The sequence below is a fragment of the Syngnathoides biaculeatus genome, chromosome 18 (genome assembly GCF_019802595.1).
Source record: "Syngnathoides biaculeatus isolate LvHL_M chromosome 18, ASM1980259v1, whole genome shotgun sequence".
Lineage (NCBI taxonomy): Eukaryota > Metazoa > Chordata > Actinopteri > Syngnathiformes > Syngnathidae > Syngnathoides > Syngnathoides biaculeatus.
In genome coordinates this window covers 5,112,331-5,127,772 of record NC_084657.1, presented here as the reverse complement: position 1 = coordinate 5,127,772, position 15,442 = coordinate 5,112,331, and the positions used below count along the sequence as shown (strand labels likewise).

The 15,442-nt window shown below is 39.8% G+C and overlaps 1 protein-coding gene across 2 annotated transcripts in view; it reads right to left on the bottom strand.

The window, feature by feature from the left end:
* The window catches only part of abr (ABR activator of RhoGEF and GTPase), a 107,600-nt gene that overhangs the window by 19,959 nt on the left and 72,199 nt on the right, over positions 1–15,442 (bottom strand). For both annotated transcript variants that reach the window (XM_061802850.1, XM_061802851.1), the window contains 2 exons: positions 14,349–14,446; positions 14,135–14,266 (listed from right to left, as the gene is read on the bottom strand). In XM_061802850.1, the coding sequence (XP_061658834.1) occupies positions 14,135–14,266; positions 14,349–14,446 (230 nt within the window). The remainder of the gene's footprint in view (positions 1–14,134; positions 14,267–14,348; positions 14,447–15,442) is intronic.

Genomic DNA, 15,442 nt, shown 5'->3' with positions numbered 1-15,442 from the left:
TTGTATTGGTCTTCTGACTGGGCTCCCCAAAAAGACCAAGTGCTAAATGTATTCCGATGAGTTTCAACGTATTCTATACACAATGTTCCAAACTATCCTTAACTGGACCCTGTTATATAAAGTGAGGACCCCCCGCTGTAAGAACTGTGATTGGTTTATAGGTAGAGCTGCATTGCATCAATAGCTGCGAGCTGTTAAGATCAGATAATTCAATCAGATTTAATTGGAACGGTCTTTGAAAGGTGACCCATTCCTCCTCTTTGATCATTCCTGCTGCTTTCGTTTAAACACGAGTTTGTGTTTGGTGTGCATGTGCGTATGAGTGAGCTGCCAATAGAGCCCCCCCTTAAGGTACTGTGGGAGTGCAAAAGTGGGAGGGTAGAGGGGTTTGGCAGAGTGGGGAACCAGCCCCAGGCTCCTTGAAAGATTATTCATATCTTCTTTTCATCTAAGGCTTTCGGGGTGATCTTCAGCGGCTTCACCGCTCCATCACTTATTAAACACTTTCGAACAAATGTAGAAAAGGCAAAGGAGGAAGCAAGAAAATAGAACGAGGATTTCATTAGCCTGTTTTGGGTTTCAGGGTGTGGTAAGGATACATGGGTGATAGACAAATACATTATTTAGATTTTAGAAATACTGATCTTCCGGAATTCACATCATCCATCCATTTTACACAAATGAATTCATGCAGCCTTGCAAAGTATTTAGCATGTGGCAATGAATAAATAAAGAAATAAAAGAGAGGATTGAGGACAGCCAACATTCAGTGTTCCTGTTCTTGGCTTGTGGAAAGCAGTTTGTGTTCTTCACATTCCATTTCCATGACCACACCGATCAATGAACGGCATTGTGTAAAGCTCCACCTTCTTTAAATTACTTTCCAATGAGATTGGTACCCGAACGGAGTGCTAAAACAGGATGGTTTTTGGTAAAGTCTCATTTGGTCCCTCAAAACCTGTGAAAATATGCATCCTGTCAAACTGTTCCTTACCATGAAAAAAATCCTTACATGATGTCAAGGGAATCTGGAATAATAATACTGACAGCATAACTAGTGATTCCATGATGTAGGTAACAGTCTTTACTAATCCAAACATCCATTTTCCATCGTACGCAGCCAATAAATCAGGCCATCTATTGGCACAAGGAGCATTGCAGTGTAATTGTAGGACAGACGCAAAGCACAACAACAGACCAGCGAACATAGTGAAGGCACTTGTTTGTGGCAGTGTACTTGACACCAGTAAAGTCTTCCTTTTCCCATATGAACTAGTAATACATCTGTCGTTATCACGTGCTACCGAAGCACTAATTTCCCTTCATGTGATTATCATGTTCACACGAGTCAGTGGTCCAACAATGCTCGGTTGAGGAACAGTTTCCTTTGGAGCCAGCTGCTAATTCTTCACCTCGTGTACCTCCTGAGCCTATTTTTGCTTCAAGTGATGGAACAAATCCGTCACGTTTCCACCTCTAGCAGTAAGATTCATTCAGTGTTGCGACTGTGTATGTTCGTGTTGTACCCTCACAGAGACTGGGACCAGGCCATCTGTACAGCATGACCCATTTTGAGTGACGAAGAGAAGAGAGGGCAGCTTCCCAGGATGACATGCTACTGATCTGCTTGAATTATTTACTCGGGAGAGTAAAACTACAATTGACTGCATGCAACCACCTGGAAGATTACATGAGCACAGAAGAGGAGGGAGGGAGCGGCGATGAAGAGGTGACCAGATTGCGCAATAGAGGCGGGAACAAGTGCTTATTATCAAAGTCGTATTGCATATTGTATTCATTCATGTACAGTACATGTTTCCATTTAAAAGGCCTTTTAAGGGTAATGCTGTAAAATGATACCCATCTAGCTTGTTCTTTTATGATGCCGAATTATACAAAATCTATTTTTAGACTAAATTATGAATAAATTGGATCAATATAGATTTCAAACGTGACCAACATCAGTAGGGATATACATAAAGGAGACATTTCTTTCCTACAATGTCAATGTCTATTTTAAGCTTTGCTCAAATTCGCCTGTTTTGAGGGGGCGGTCCTCTCGTGCTGCTGCTACGCCCCCACACCCCCCTGCCCCCTGCAGCTCACGAGGGCATACTCCACCAGACCTACAAGAATGCTGAAGGTTTTTCATTGTGATAATGGGATGTAAAAACCTCCGTTTTACACATAAGCCTCTATTTTGGCTTTCAGTGCCAAATACACAGAAAGCAAGTTGGCTCGAGCAATGCCTCGTGTTTTGCAGCCAGAATCTCACCTACTCTTACTGCCACAATGTGTCAAATGTTCGACTGCCTCATTCTTTCACTTTTAACCTAATTATAAAAGACGTCATTGATTTTCCCAACAGTCCACTTACACTGAACCAAAAATCATGACCACAAAACTGAGAACTGTCATTTTATGAACCATTCCACTTGTAATTGAAGCTGAATAGCATCCAAAGCTACTACAGTACTCTCGACTTCATTCTTCAACCATCTCAGAGGCCACCCACAGGCTCCGTCCTCTTCTAATCAGCCCTTTTTAATCCAAAAATTTTTATATTTTCCTCTGGATACTAAAGAAAACCATTTGCCAAATATAGTATGTTGAAATAATGGTACAGTATAGTCTATATTCTCAGACAATGACAATTATGGTGATATTAAAACTAGTCAGTCACACGGTATGACCCAGTGACCCAGTTCTCGCTCATCATACAGACGGATGTGTCAATCACATCAAAATGGAATGGAGTGTAGCTCCTCATTAATACATGCATTGTAACCTGCAATCATTTTATTCTCAGTCTCATCCAGGTCAGTAATTTGAAAGCTAATGGATGATAGGTTGAGCATCTAAAACCCATGTCAGCTTTCCCATTTTTCTTTTGCCTATAACAAAAACTGGGGACCAAAAAAAAAAAAAAAAAAATGGTCTGCGATCACAACCTCATTACGAGATGAAGTCTACTTCAGATAAAAATTAATTGAGGGATCAAATGAGAGTTGAGGACAATCAGCCTCTATCCAGCATTGGGAGAATTGTGTTGTCACGACAACTGGCGTGGAAGTGGCAGGCCAAGAAAACCTCACCACGACGTTTCAAAGTGGAGCTAAACATTTGTCCGTTTTTATTATATATTTACACAGACACACTTACACACCGGAGCCTTGAATTTCGATCATAATTTGTTGTTGTGAAGTGTTCGAGGTCCGATTTGTTCAACCTCTGAAACATTTCTTCCGCACAGGAAATAATGTTAAATCAGTTGAATCCGTTCCCAACCTTCAAATAGTAAATTCCCATTTTAATTCCAATTTATGTAAAAACATGTACACCCTGCATTCAAACAATTAAAAATGCATACATTTAAAGCAACTTCAGTGTCCGTCATTTACCTTTTGGTTCGCAGTGTTTTGGCATTGGTGGAGGGATGTAGAGAGGAAAGGAGGAAGTGCTACGCCGAAGTCACCCTCCATAATTTGACAGGGTAATTTTCCAATAGGTTCTCCATTTCTTCTATTCTCGGGGGGCTTTCCTTTGTAATGCTAGTCACTTCTTTATATTTTTATTTTTTCAGATAGTTGAAATAGTCGACTTAGCCATATGACAACAATAAGCAAGAGCCATAGAAAACACGCACGCCATTTTCGTGCTTTGCGATTATCTCCTTGAATAAATCCACTGTAGTTTCCTCAACTTTCCTTTTCCTTTGCTGCTGGTAGGACTGTTATCTTTCTTTGGGCCCATGGCAAAGAAAGTACTGGGAAAAATAAAATAAAACTTTGAAAAATCTTGAGAAGCACTCCCGAATGTGGTTGCTCACACTATGACTGCCGAGCATTGGGTCGAGCTCAGAGGCATCTTTTAACGCCGATTTTTGGGTCGAAGTCCGTTTCGGATTTCGAGATTCCACTATGTTGTATAATTTATTTATTACTTACCTAAAATGAGTGGCCTGCTGATCTACTTGCATCATACTGACTCCATTGAATTTACTCATGTTACAACTGAAGTGAGCTAAGGAGATTCAATATACCCAAACACCACCTCTACACATCGTGAAATGCAAGAGATCCTTCTCCCGGCGGTTACGCAACACATTACATAATCCAACCAATGCACGGCTGTGAAATACAAATGCCTCCCTCATAAACGCCTCCTCACCTCACTGAAAGAGAGAACAGGTATACACTTGAGATAGCGCCCGGTCAGATCAACATTTGATGCATCAGCTAGGGACATTTTAGAAAAGATTGCTGCGATACTTTCATCACTACCCGTGGTTACGCAACAGGCTGCTTTAAGTGATAGAAAGGGACCACTTGAGATGAGCAGGCTATGATGTTCTCTGAAGCAATTTAAACTGGTTTATAGTTAATTAGTAGCGTTACTCAACTTTGGCAGAATCCTGTAAGTTGCCAACAGTTAAGGAATTTCTCTCTGTTGCTGTGTTAATGAACTAGAATTAGAAATGAGTAATATATCAATGTCAGCATTCCCTAGCATATTAAGAATCCTTAAAATGTTACACGTGGTGTCAGTTTGCATTGCAGCGCCATAGTTGGATTCTGTCTGACCACTGACGTTGAATAACTGCAATGGCAGTGAGCTCATTTTTGAAACAGCTAGCAATTTAAAAAGTATCTCCAAAAACAATTTGGAGACAATTACTTTAATCCTCCAAGAGACAACAATTGACTCATTGCACATGTGTAATTTTAACTGACAACACCTATGGTTATAACTTGCCAAAATGACAAGTGAAGATAAGGACTAGGGATTAAACTATGATTAGCTTCAGTTTATAAATGAGCCAGTGCTATAAGATAGAAGACCCACGTGCCATTAATAATACCTTGGCAATAAACAAGCAGCAAGATAAGTGCACATTATTCACTGAAAATCCATCTTCATTTGAGCTTATCACAACATGCAGTTAAGTTACAATCAATCAAAAAATATTTTGGGCTGGATATACCACTCCAATAACGTAATCAACTGGGGGAAAGGCCTGGGCAAAGCACCACCAGGAAAAAAATGTCACTCTTCTGATTTTGTGAGACTGCAGACAATCATTCACTACAAAATTACTTTTGTCCCGCTGAAAGCAGAGGTACTCCTAAATAGTAAATGCATTTTTTAAATGTAGCTGAAAGATTTTTTTCATTTTTTTTTTTTTAAATCTGTTATGATGTTCTACCAAGGAAAATTTGACGCGGAAAATGTTGTTCCAGAAATACTTCTGAAGCAAATGAACAGTAGAAAGAATGGTGCGTTTTTTTTTTTTTTTTTAAATGTTTTATGAGCAACATTTTATGCATAGTGGGAATTGAACGTTCTAAATCAGCTGTGAATGCAGATTGTAGAAAAAATATGTAAGCACCAGTTAGACATTGTATATACAGAAAAGTATCCCGATTACTGGTAATAGTAAAAGTAAAGATGAATCAGTAAAAGACAGACAGCTTAGTCTGAAGATGAAATGGATATTCAGCCACCCCTTTCTCATGAAGACAGAAAAAAAAAACAGGCATGTCATGGATTTTTCTCATGGTCGTGTTATATGAACAGCAAGGTAGATATCAGGCAAATTATGAAAGTGCTGACAGCCTTTCAAAGAATCCAAACTATGACATTTTAATCAGAATGATGGTTGTATACATGAGGCTCCAACTTGATAATGAACTAGTGAGTAGTTACATTTAGAGTAGAACTGAAAAGATGGTCAATGCAAATGGAAAAAGAAAAGACTGTGGACATTGGGCTGATTTATGCAAATAAAGCAGGAATAACTGTTACTTTGGAATTACTGCATTTAACTGCATGAATAGCAAATTGAATGAGATTAAGATGATGAAAAAGGTGGCGCCCATTGGACATGGTACATCTACTGCGGATGAAGAGGGGAAAAAAAATGGTAGTGCGGAACTTTATGTATCCATAGTTTGGAAATGGGCAGCCAGTAGAGATCTGTGCCAAAACTGCTCGTTAGTCTGTTTAGTGGGAGGATGGAACTAGAAAAAAAAAAAATGTACTTCACTCTCCTCAAACAGAAGGACAATAGATAGTGTGAGGCTTAAGGATAAAACACAACATGGCTCGTACATAAATAGTGTCAAAAGATATATACGAGATAATATTTTTATAAACTAGCTTTGGTCACAATGGATTCAAAGCCCTTAAGCCCTTTCAGTGTGGATGTTTGTCGCTTCATGGAGAGAGTTACATGACTAGGGGAGATCAGACCAGATGTCGTCCCCCGTTCAACACAAACAGCACAGCAACCAAAATACAACAGATGGCGCACCTCTGGCTACGGATACTGACTAATAGTTGACTACTGGTGTATCTTCACTGAAAGAAGCACTTAACTGTTTTAATTCAGTCAAGAATTCCCAGGGAGTGAGTCTAAGGTCCTAAAAGTTAAACTGAGATACAGCCTGTCTCAGCTGACCTTCGGTGGAGCCAGGGATGCAGCCAGGGACTTAAAATGTTGCAAACTGAAAAAGACTATTATCTCAGCTTACAACCAATCATGAGGCTCTTTGGTAGGGTACACCCTAGACTGATTGCCAACCATCTTTTTCTTTGATAAACTTAGTAAAGCACAACATGGCCAGGCACAATTGTACCTTAGAGTGGTGGCTTAAAAGCGGAGTAGAATGATACATTTCTAGAGTTTACATTTACTTGCGGTTCCCCCAAAAAAATCTTAAAGTAGAACGGGAAATCCAGCCTTTAGCTATCAGGCACTTCTCCTGTGGAACAATCTTCCAGACATAGTCCAGAGGGCAGACACAGGCACTCTCCTTAAGAGTAAACTTCCTTTATAATGAAGGTTAGAGTCAGGGATGACGCAGGCTTGTCCTGGCTCATCTCAGTTATGCTGCCATAGACTTCCAGCGGATCTCCCTTGATGCACCAAATTTCCCTTCCTCTTCTCTTCCCGCGATCCTCAACTCATCATGAGCCATGTATGTTCCTAACTGGTTTCTCTCAGTCTTTCTCTGCACCTACTATGGCAGTCAAGGTATGCCTTGATATTTATCTGCTGCTTATTGGTGGTGGTACTGCTGACGGTGCTGTTGGTATAATTAGTATCGTCTTTGTTACTGCCTCCACCCCAAAAAAAACTTACTATATTTATATGTACTTTGCGATTGGGACCAGTTCAGGGTGTACCCTGCCTCTCGCCCAAAGACAGCTAGGACAGGCTCCAGCACACCCGCGACCCAAATAAGGAAAAACGGTACGTAAGATGGATGGGTGGATATACTAGCTTAACTTTGACACTGTATAGAGATGCATAGTAACAGTGATGGAGATGCAAATCCTAGGTGTCCAATTTAAATCATGTAGCTAATACTAGAAAAGGTCTCAGTTCTACAACAGTGCTCCTCCAGCCAGACTGAGAGTGGTGATTAATGAACGTGGTCATCTTTGCAAAAGCAGATATGGATCTAAGATTATGCAAGTGGTTACAAATTTATAGTCATGGTGAGTATCGGAACTGTGTGTTACACTTACTACTTCTCATTTCTAAAAGGAAATCCTAGAGGCTAAGCACTAATAATGAAGCACAGTCTCACATCGCTTCCTATACACAGAGTTGAGTTTTCAACAGAAAGTGGTGAATGAGTGTTTACATTCTTCTGTCCAAGATGATCACTTCCTTCTCCATGTGGGCCATAGGTTCAAAATACAATCAACCAAGGGTCGATGTCAGCTAAACATGATATTACTCAAATTCATTCAACTTGGCAAGTGAAACCAAGAATTGACAGTATTTGTGGGGAGAGTGAGAGAGTACCCTTGTTTCGCTTGGTGTTTAATAAAATGGGGTGAATGTCAAGCTGAAAAGTCAGCGATGGCAAAACCCGTGAGAAAGCGCAACAATATTCTTCCAATAGCAAATGCCATTAGCAACTGTATAGAGTGTGGTCACACATAGAGGACACCAATCCACTCAGGAGTGATTTCACAGACCCACAGCTGAAAAGAAAATGTGAACTGGGCTTCGCAGCATGCATGCATGGCAGATAGTCAAATGCATGAAATGAGCTTTCCTACTCAAGGAGCCAGGAGCTAGTGCTGTGATGGGAGTAAAGGGGTGACTTTCTTTCACAATGCCAAAGAGATGTTTCAACAAGAACTTTGTTGTAGCTTCAGATTTTATGTTGTGTGTATAGCAACAGAGTGACGACGAATTGGAAGGAAACAATAACAGAAACAGAAGTTGGTTACACTAGGGTGTTAACTATGACTGATTCGCTGAGTTCTTTGCTAACAGCAACCCCCCACTCCGATTTTGTCATTACAAAAGGATAAGTGTGAGTTTGTCAATGTTATGCTCCATTTTCCCAACCACAGTATTAATCTCATTACATCTCATCAGCTGAAACAATAAGAAAAGCTACGGGAAAATAAATAAATAAAAGGGAGCACAGTTTGATGATAAAAATGGAAAATGTATTGTATGGCTTAACTGAAGGTCGTTGTCGGTATTATCTAGGCGTAGAATTTGACAGCCGCCAATATGACTATCATTGTATAAGCAGGCCCCGCTTTAGACTGTTTCCAATTACCTTTCACACAAAGACTCCATGAGACAAAAAAGCTCACTAGAAAATGTGCAAAAGGAGTCGCAGTCTCTCTCTGGAGAGCATTTCATTTCTCTAGCTCCGATGGGCTCCTTTGTTCTTGTGTTAACCCTCTGCATGCAGTGATTTGCCACCATCTGGGGCTCTCATTCCAATTCCCTTCCTCCTCTGCATCTCGCTTACTGGCCTCTCCCCACGTGCTCCATGCTCAGAAACCAGACATCTGCAGTCAATCTCTCCTCGAGCTTATGCAATGCAATAATGAGGACCAATTACTTGGTCATCTTGCCTTTAACATCTCCAAGGTTCATCCATTATTTTTTGGACAGCGTGTGCTTTAAGAGTGGGTTTCAATCTTAAATAGTTGGCAAAACAAACGGGATGGATGTGGAAAAGTGAGGAGGAGCAACACTGTGCCGGAGAGCTGCTACACAGGGTCTACACAGGGTCCTAAGATCCAAAACAGCTTCTGAAATGTCACTTCAACACAATTTTTTTACTTTTGGCTGACAAACAATACCAATAAAACATGTCATTTGATGCCCTATATGCCAGAATCCAATAGCACACTACAAAAGTATTGATTTTCCTTATTAAAGTCAAGGACATGTACCTAACTGCCCGTTCGTAATATAAAGTACTGCACAAAGAGAGCAAAGCATGTAAGTGGACAAGCTCAGGATATACCATGATTGAACAATATTTAAAGCAGAGCATGTACTGGAGTTATTTCAGGAATAAATCCGTCATGGCAGAATTTTAAATTGGATGCACGAACCATTTCTAAGTCAGGGGTTTGACAGTAAAGCTTCTTTGTGGGGATAAAAACAACAAAACAATGCTTAAAGACAGAATACAAGCTAAATTAAAAACGCAGTGCTAAAATACATTCATACCGTAATATTAATGTATGTAACGTGCTGTATTTTACATCATTTACAATACAGCCCTGTCCATATGTGTGGAAGCTGAATGCAAATAGCACAAGCTGTGCGTGTTGTTGACAGCTGTACGTGTGAGCATGTGCGTTCGTGTGTGCGCGCGTAACTGTCGGGAATGTTTTGGACAGAAACGATCATGGGCTTGAAATGACAGTGGGTAAAAAAAACAAACAAAAAAGAAAAACAAATGCCACTTGAATTTAGTGCATATTACTATAATACATAGAGTACAATCTTACGCTCGCAGATGCACATGAAAATGCAAACCTAAAATTATAACTAGTTACACCGTGTTATTGGCCTAATGTTCAGTTGAGGCTTGAGGTTTGCACTTGAGGCTTGCATATGACAAGCTTGTCTAGAAGCTTCACAAGACAATACGCAATTAGCCGAATGCAGAGCCTTTCACCAATAAAACCTTCACAAAGCATATAAATGTCAATCCTTGCATCAAATACTTAATGACGAGGCAAGACGACAGTACTTAAGTGGGAAAGAGAGTGCAGACAGATGCTCACCACCAAGTTTACAACCCCTTTGCATCCGTACGCTTACAATAAAGTCAGCTAATGTACGCATCCCTGTCCTGCTCCTGTACTTCTAAGAGGGGGGCGGGGTCAAAGTAGCAAGTTCATCTGTTTTCCCTCTTTTCATTTCCTTATCTGGCTCTTGTTATTTCCAGGAAACTAGTCAGGTTACAGCTTACAGCTTACTGGGGCCAGTTAACGCTCCAGAGTTGCCAAGAAACGAGCGTGCGTGGACTCAACCTTACAACCTAAATACAAGCCAATAAAAAACAACCCCCAAATGCGTCTGAGAGTGGTGGTGATTAGTTGGAGACAAGTAGTAACAGGATGAAACATCATTTGTTGTGATTTACCATGTCTATGTATATAATAAGGGCATAATGGACACGGACATAATGAAAAGAACATAGTTTTCTTATCGACGGAGTGGGCATGGACACAAAATCCATGTGAGGTCACATTTAATATCTAAAAGGCATCAGGACTGCTTTAGGATCGGACATGCGCCTATTAGCTGTATTTTATTTTTCTCTCCAGGCCAATTGAGGTCACCGGCGGTTTTTAAAGGCAACCCACGTGACCCCTGATAAAAGAAGACTGAAAACCTTTAAGAGGAGAGCCTAAAGGGAGCCTAGAATTGGGTGTGTGTGAGGGTCGGGTTACCAAGATTAAAGTGCTCCGGACACTGAGCGACAGGATGGATCACAGCTACAAAAAGCTCTGGGATTTAGATGCTAAACAGTTACTCAACTTGTACTCTGGAGAGAAAAAAAAAAAAAAAAAAAAAAAAGCATGGCAGTCACGCTTCTGCGTCACTTGGGACAACTTGCAAAGTGGTCAACAGAGAACAAGTACGCTTATAAGCACAGTGACCGTTTTTTTTTTTTTTTTTTGTATTTCTTTTAGTATAGTTTTTTATGTACAGCATTATTCATTCAACAACAACCTGTATTCATGATAAGTCATTGAATTCTACTATAAAAGTTAAAAACAGGTGCCACTGATTATGTCATCTTAAATGATTTCTGATCCCAGTTTGCTATCCTAATACCTCCTGCAAGGACAAGGCTGGGATTGCCAAAGAACTTGGTTTTGACTCACTGTGGAACGCAAGGCATGAAACCTAAAACTGGTTCAGTCCTGTCTGCACCTTCACTTAGTCACTAAGCCATTAACTGAATTGTCCGCATAGACCAGAAATTCTAAAAATGTCACCCGCCTGTGAACCAGTAAAAAGCTCGCTAAAGAGCAAATTAAAAACACACATTACATCTTATTCCACCTTTGTTAACAATATTATGGCGGGGGTCTGTGCTCTGTTAAGTGTCATTCAGGTTTTCAAATGTGTAGCGTTTGTATTCATAAGGAAGGTCACAGTGTTTACACAGAACCTACAGCCAAGGGGAGATGAGTGGCAAAATGCCAAAGTCATCACAGAGTGGAGACAGCTCTTTCCTTTGACTGGCAACCTGGAGAGCTGATATGGATTGGGAGGGTCGGGGGGATGTTTTCAGAGAAACTTTGAGGCTGGCGTTTTGATGGACAGGTGGAGTATAATCAGACATTGCTGCTGGTCAGAAAAGGATTAACATTGTGATCCCAGAGGTCAGAGGCTATCTGTTTGTAGGATGTTACTGGCTCAAGGTTTGCAAATAAATGATTTCCCGATACTGATCAGCAATACAACAGTTTTGCATGCATGTGCTCACAGGTGGAAATCATGTACTGTGCATTTAAACTATCCAAACAAAAAAAATGCTACTTGAAGTTATCCCAATTACAGAAAAGGCTATCAAAAAAAGATTACTACAATTTTAACATGTAGCGTAGCACGTGATCACATTTCTCATCAGTTCTAGATGAAGCGAGAGCAGTGTGGGTAAGGTGGAAAAAAAAAAAAAAAAAAAAAAGAAAACTTCCACCCCTGTATGTCCATCTATGGTAAATCACTAATCCACAAATGAGAAGGCCTCGAGAGAGGAAAGCAAAACATTGAAGTCCCCTTCTAACTTGACTTCTAAAAAAAAAAAAAAAAAAAAAAAAAAAAGCTCGAGTGAAAGTATCTATACTCTGCGTAGAAAAATATCCGTCATGGCATACACATGAAACAGTATGAAATGCTATCATTATATTTTACCCATCAGTGCTTTAAGCAAAAACAATGGAAACCCTAAAATTCCCCAGACTCATTGTTTCAACAGGAGGACAATGGGTGACAATAGCCAACAAAATGTCAATATATTTTACAGTTTTACTGCATACAGTACTTGAAAACCAACTGAATACCTAATCCATTCCAAATGTGAATCATTTTGTTTCTCAAAAAAAACCTTCCCACTCGTGTAACCGAGCACAAACTGTTCCCACCCTCTCAAGGGTCTGGGACATGGCACACACTCACACTCTCCCTCTCTCCGTCTTTATATTATGTCTCAAACATGTGGTGTATTTATTTGCTCCCCCCATCCCACCCCAACCCCTCTGTTATTGGCTAGAAGTGGATGTTCCCAGCCACATTTGTCTCTTGACTGGCAGCCATACTAAAAGAGGGGGGATTTACTGTCAGAGATCCTAAAATCTTCAAGCACGAAAGGACCAGAGTATGCAAATATAACAAGAAGTGATAAACAGAAGAACCTCAAAGGTGGAACATAACTGGTTAACCCATCCAGGACACGAACAAATTGCATTCACATGTGTTTGTATCCTGAAACTATTTACCACAGGAACAAATGATTAAAGAACATTTTAACCTTAAACGTAAGCAGGAAAATGTAACACGGATTACTACATTAAATATGATCCCAGTTCACTTCAGTTATGATAGCAAATTACATTCTATTTTCCTCATTCTCTTCTCAAGTAGTTCTCTCTCTGTAGTTGGCCATTCATTTGGGGGAAAAATGTTGTGAAAAGGCCAGAAAACCAGCAAAACACTTGAATACGGTACTCTGCGCTCACACAATGTGCCGATTGCTATGCACAACTACGGTTTGAATTCCAAGAGTTAGTGGAATTTTTCTCTCAAAATTGCACATCCTCAGTACAGCATTGAACTGTGATTTGAATGAATCCTCATGACTATAGGTTTGTAAAGTCACACCAGATTAAACCTAAGGTCAAGTTAGCAACTGGAGCATGCGAATTGAAGAGGAATAATGTATACAAAGTGTGCTGTACAGATGACTCGTGTGTGACTAAGATATGCAACAAGCAGCGCAGAGAAAACAGGAAATACTGAAAGTTAGTTGAAGTTGTTTTTCTAAACTGAAATGCATTTAATGAGAAGCAGCACACACTCAAAGGTGTTATTTTGGAGTTGAAGCTTTTCCTTTATCCAGAGTTATGTGGGTGATCGAATGTTTGCCCCAATTTTCAGCCTAGTTTGACACAAATATGTTTTGCTGCTGTCATGATGTCACCTAGATTGCTGAAGCAACAAAGAAACAGTGATTTTTTTTGGTCAACAAGTGTAACATACAGGCTCACCAACAATCTGCTCAATGTTTCAATTCAGTTAATTGATGATAAGAGGTACTTAACAGCCTCGGAGGAGACTGATTCATGAGGTGAACCTTGAATGAATGTGATAGCAACAGCTGCAACTTGATACAATTGAGGGGAAAATGACAGGAGTCGGGCTTCACTTGACCAACCAATATTTCCCTTGTGGAAAAAGTCATGCATAACTCCCCTGGAGGTGGCACTAAAAAGCCCTCATTATCTATGGAAGAAGAATAGCAGTTTGCCTCCATCAAGTAACCACCAAGATTCCATTGTGGAGCCAGCGTACAGTTTACAAAGCCCCAAAAGGGATTTTTACGGTACATTTCTCACAACGAGGCGGGGGAAACCCCATTTGACTAAACTGACTTTCAGACACTTTTACTCCAACTGGAGCAATTAGAAGTGAACCGCTACAAAACATCGCTATTTTGCCAATAGGCTAGACAGCTAATAAAAAAAAATAATTCAAAAAAGTCACATGTTGGGAAATGTCCCCAAGAGGACACAGGCGTCTCTATTTTTGTAGGTACATGACTCAAGGCTCCTCTCTTACCTGAACCTGCCCTTTGCCCATGATCTTGTCCACAATCTCATTGTCATTCTTGTTGAGCATGCTCTTATCGTAACACTTCTCATAGCACAGGATTCGCAAGAACTGGGATCCCTCCAACTCTATCTCAAACTCCTGTTGAAGGACGAGAGGAAGGTTAATGGAAATGCCTGCATGACAACGCTGAAAACCTGAAGGAGACGTCTTTTTAACTGACTTCATTCCATTGAGGCTCTGTGGTGTCTCTGAAGACTCTGGTCTTAGCTTTGCTCACAAAGTATCCGTAAGAGTCCACTTCAAGGGTGCAGTACAGATCTATGAGGAAACAGAAGAAAGCAGTATCTCAGAATAATGTAATTATCTACCCATCAAATTTAATCCATGAAGAGTATTTTGCAGCAGTTCAACTAAAAACTGAGTTTCTATATGGACAATATAGCAATAACCCAGCAAAATGTTTGCAGATGCATATTGAATGTATGCAGACTGAGGACTCTTCATTGTCATTCACTCTGTATACTGGTGAGGTACAGATCAGAAACTACGATGGGGCTGGGGTTGGCTATTAAAACAAAAGACCAATGGGAAAAAATGTTGAGCGCAAGTACAAAAGTAATCTACCTAATCTAGCAAAGTGTACACAATACCAAAAAAGATTCTTTTAGAGTATTTCTAATTTTAATTATATTTATTGCGCTGAATGCTGTTTTAATTGTACTTTTATTTTTATCTTTTTAATATTTATGTATTTTGTTGTCCCCCCCTCCCCCCTTTTAAATGTTCTCTCTTTTTATTCAAATCCTTTGAAGCATGTAAAACACTGAGTAACCTTGTGTATGAAATGGGCTATATAAATAAATTTGCTTTGCTTCACTTCCTAAAAAATTTTTTTTCAAGGAGCTATCACTGAATTTTTTCAAGTCTAATTTTCAAAGATTGTTTGGGGTATTGCTGATCAGATGAAAAAAGTTGAATGCTTTTCATTAGGGAGTAACAATATGCAAAATGATCCTTTATTACCCAATGCTCATATTAAAGTTAATATATTGCTCATCTTTCATTCCATATCCCACTATATTTGCAAGAGATCATTTTCAGTAATTATATTACATCTAGATAGAGTGTAATGCTGTCACGGTAGGGCAAAGACACGTTATAATGATAATGTACAACACTGAAGTTACTAATAAATGAATGTACCTTCATTACAAAGCTGAAAAACAATGCACCTCAAAAGTGACATGGGGTTGCTGTTGAATATTTTCATCCATTTTAAACATGCATGTTCGTCACATCTGAACACTGTCACAA